At 66.2% G+C, this 3,352-nt stretch overlaps 2 protein-coding genes across 2 annotated transcripts in view; both read left to right on the forward strand.

The window, feature by feature from the left end:
* Nucleotides 1-35: 35 nt before the first annotated feature.
* Nucleotides 36-1,745, forward strand: EMIHUDRAFT_470721 (pyridoxine biosynthesis protein; the record flags this gene model as incomplete). The annotated part of the gene is made up of 3 exons (XM_005765764.1): nt 36-281; nt 381-960; nt 1,041-1,745. 3 exons carry the CDS (start codon nt 36-38, stop codon nt 1,607-1,609), a joined length of 1,395 nt encoding a protein of 464 aa, XP_005765821.1. The 3' UTR covers nt 1,610-1,745.
* A 1,228-nt stretch (nt 1,746-2,973) lies between these two features.
* EMIHUDRAFT_246853 (hypothetical protein) overlaps nt 2,974-3,352 on the forward strand; it is a gene marked incomplete at both ends in the record, with an annotated part of 2,154 nt that continues 1,775 nt past the window's right edge. Inside the window, one exon of the mRNA XM_005765765.1 lies at nt 2,974-3,303. Within this exon, the coding sequence (XP_005765822.1) occupies nt 2,974-3,303 (330 nt within the window). The remainder of the gene's footprint in view (nt 3,304-3,352) is intronic.

The raw sequence follows: 3,352 nt of genomic DNA on the forward strand, positions 1-3,352 counted from the left end.
CCACCGCCCAGGGCCACTGCATTGTCGAGGCCTCCATGCTCAAGCCTCTGCAGGAGTTTGCTGCGTCCAAGCCAGTGTGGGGCGTCTGTGCCGGCATGATCCTGCTGGCCGACGGCCTCAAGCAGTCTGAGCCGCAGGCCCTCGTCGGCGGCCTCCACGCCACCATCGAGCGCAATGCCTTTGGCCGCCAGATCGACTCGCGCTTCCGCTCAATGTCGCTGCAGGGCTCCGCCGCCGCTGCGGGCGTCTCCGAGGCGGCCTACTTCATCCGTGCGCCGGCGGTGGCCGAGTGCGGCGAGGGCGTCGAGGCGGCCCGAACCGCGGCCTCTCCCTCCCCGCTCCCCGCCAAACCTCACCCTCACCCCGCCCGCCTCCCGCAGGTGCTCGCCACCCTCCCCGACGGCGAGACGGCGGTCGCCGTGAGGCAAGACAACCTGCTCGCCACGTGCTTCCACCCCGAGATCTCGGGCGACGACTCGTGGCTCCGCTTCTTCCTCTCGACCGTCGCGGGCCGCGACCTCGACGAGGCGGAGCCGCACCCCGACCTCACCACCGTCGCTCCGTGGCAGCCGCTCCCGCGGCCGGACAGCGCGGTCGACACCGCCGTCAAGCGCGCGTTCGCCGTCTTCCAGCAGGGTGGCGTCATCATGGACGTGGTGGACGGGGAGCAGGCCCGGATCGCGGAGGAGGCGGGCGCCGTCGCCGTGATGGCCCTCGAGCGCATCCCCGCCGACATCAAGCGCGACGGCGGCGTCGCGCGCTCCTCCGACCCCGCGATGATCCAGGACGTCATGAGCTCGACCTCGCTTCCCGTGATGGCAAAGTCGCGGATAGGGCACTTTTACGAGGCGCGCCTGCTCGAGGCGCTCGGGGTGGACTGCATCGACGAGTCCGAGGTCCTCACCGCCGCCGACGAGACGCATCACATCGACAAGCGCGACTTCGCCATTCCGTTCGTTTGTGGCGCGCCGCGGCCCGGCGAGAGGGGGACGCCTCTCACAGAGAGGCCTTCGCTGAGCCGGCTCACACACCGCCCGTAGGCGCGCAGGACCTGGGCGAGGCGCTGCGCCGCATCGCCGAGGGGGCGGCGATGATCCGCCTCAAGGGCAACGCGGGCACGGGCAACGTGATTCAGGCTGTCCGCCACGCGCGCGACGTCTACTCGCAGATCCGCCAGCTCCGCTCCCTCCGCCCGGACGAGGTCTTCGGCTTTGCCAAGGAGCACCGCGTGCCGGTGGAGCTGGTCGAGCAGGTGCGCGACGCGGGGCGGCTGCCCGTCGTCACCTTCGCGGCGGGCGGGCTCGCCACGCCGGCCGACGTGGGGCTGCTCATGGAGCTCGGCGTGGACGGCGTCTTTGTCGGCTCGGGCATCTTCAAGGGCGAGAACCCCGCCAAGCGGGCCGCCGCGATGGTCAAGGCGTGCGCGCACTACAAGGACCCCGCGGTGGTGGTCGAGGCGTCGACCAACCTCGGCAAGGCGATGGTCGGCCTGCTCGAGCACGAGGACCCCGCCTCGGTCGCACACCTCGACGACCTCGGGCTCGAGGGCCGCGTGCTGCGCACCGCGGAGAACGCGATCGGCGGCATCGACCGCTCCGTCGCCGCCTGAGCGCGCCTCGCGCCTCGCGAGCGGCAACTCGCCCTCTCTCGAACCCCTCTCACTCGCCCGTGAGGCCACGCAAGCGCGGCTAGACCTTCGCGGCGCACCAGAGCCGCAGGAGCACGAGGGGCGCCACTTCAGCGCCAAAAAAAAACTGTTCAGTTTTCAAAGGCAAAACACAACGCTCTGCGGTTGGTGCACCCCTCACACTGACACATTCCCCTCATCCCCTACCCTTGGCTGAGCACATCTACCTAAATAAATAAATAAAAACGGACACCTCTCTACTGTGAGATGGGTAAAAAGGAACAGGCCCCCGCCCTTGCGATCTTTGTGCAGGGTTCTTTGTGGGTGTGTGTGGTCGGCGACTAGCCGGGGTCGTCCTCCCGATGGGGGACTAGCACTAGCCGTCTTCCACATGGTCCCTCGGGTCCCTGCTGCTCCTAATCTCTTCGTACATCCTCCTGCTGATCTCCGCAACGTCCTGCTCCCTCCCTCGTCTCGCCCTGCGCGTCTGCTCCGCCTCACCGTCTTCTGCCCTGCGTCGTCTGGCGACGGGTCCTCCATAGTCGGTCGAAGTCGCCGCCCTCCTCGTGCCTCTTCCCAACGTTCCCTCGGCGGCCGATGCCGTCTGCTCCGGCTCCCCAGTCCCCGGGTCTGCCCTGCTCTCGTCTGCGCTAGTTTCTGCTTCGTCCTCACCGGCGTCTCTCCTCTTCCCTCTCCCCTTCTTGTATGCTTTGCACATCGCGTCGATTCCTGTTCGCGTGAGCACCAGCCTGAAGCCCGCCCAGCATCTGAACCGCTCCCTAAGTCGAAGGAGCATCGTCAGTCTCACCCACTTCGCTCTCTGCCCACCGTCTCCGCTCCCTCCCGCTTGAGCCGCCGTCGCGGCCCTCGTTCGTCCCACTGGCTGTTGGCCTGTTCCCACGTTACCTCCATTATCCCTCCTCCTCCGCGACTCCCTCAAGGCTGGCCGGGCCTCCTTGGGATCCTGCCCTCTTTTTGGGTCGGTACTAATAGCACTTGTGGGAGGGTCGTAGGCTATTATATAACCTTAAACTTTTGCGCGCACAGTGTTTTTCTCAGTGTGCTCTCAGCAAGAATTCTTTTTCAGTGTATGTAGCTCTCACGTACATTCCCGCGCATATAGGAGGACTCTGCTGGCAGGGTTTTTTGGCCTTGCCCGCCAAAAGAAAGCCAATTCTCCACTTACCTCGGGCGGCCTTCTCTCGAGGTCTCGAGATACCAATTTTTGGCCAGGGCGTTGTGATTTCTTGGTTGGATTGGCTTGGCTGTGTGCTGTTTGCCGCCGAAGGCTGGCACACGCTCCATTTGGAGCTGGATCCACCACCCCGGACACAGATACACATGCGATGTGCCCATCGGCCGCTTCGCCCGGCCGCAATGCGCCGCTCCTCCACACGGCATCCTCCACGGCAGAATCCGAGCGCCGGGTCGGCGCGTGCAGCCTCGTCGTGATTGGATTCTTCTGGGTGTCGGGCGGCATATACGGATCCGAGGACCTCCTCTCGGCTGGACCGCCGCTCGTGATCTTCGGCTTCGTCCTCACGGTCGCGCTCACTTTTGCGCTGCCGAATGCGCTGATGACGGCCGAGCTGGCCACCTTTTTGCCCGCCGACGGTGGCCAGGTCGCGTGGGTGTACGAGGCGCTCGGGTCCGTGGGACACCACAACGCGCTGTGGGTCTGGCTGTGCAATCTGCTCGACGCGGCCGTCTACCCACAGCTGGCGG

This window comes from Emiliania huxleyi (assembly GCF_000372725.1).
Source record: "Emiliania huxleyi CCMP1516 unplaced genomic scaffold EMIHUscaffold_533, whole genome shotgun sequence".
Classification (NCBI taxonomy): Eukaryota; Haptophyta; order Isochrysidales; family Noelaerhabdaceae; genus Emiliania; species Emiliania huxleyi.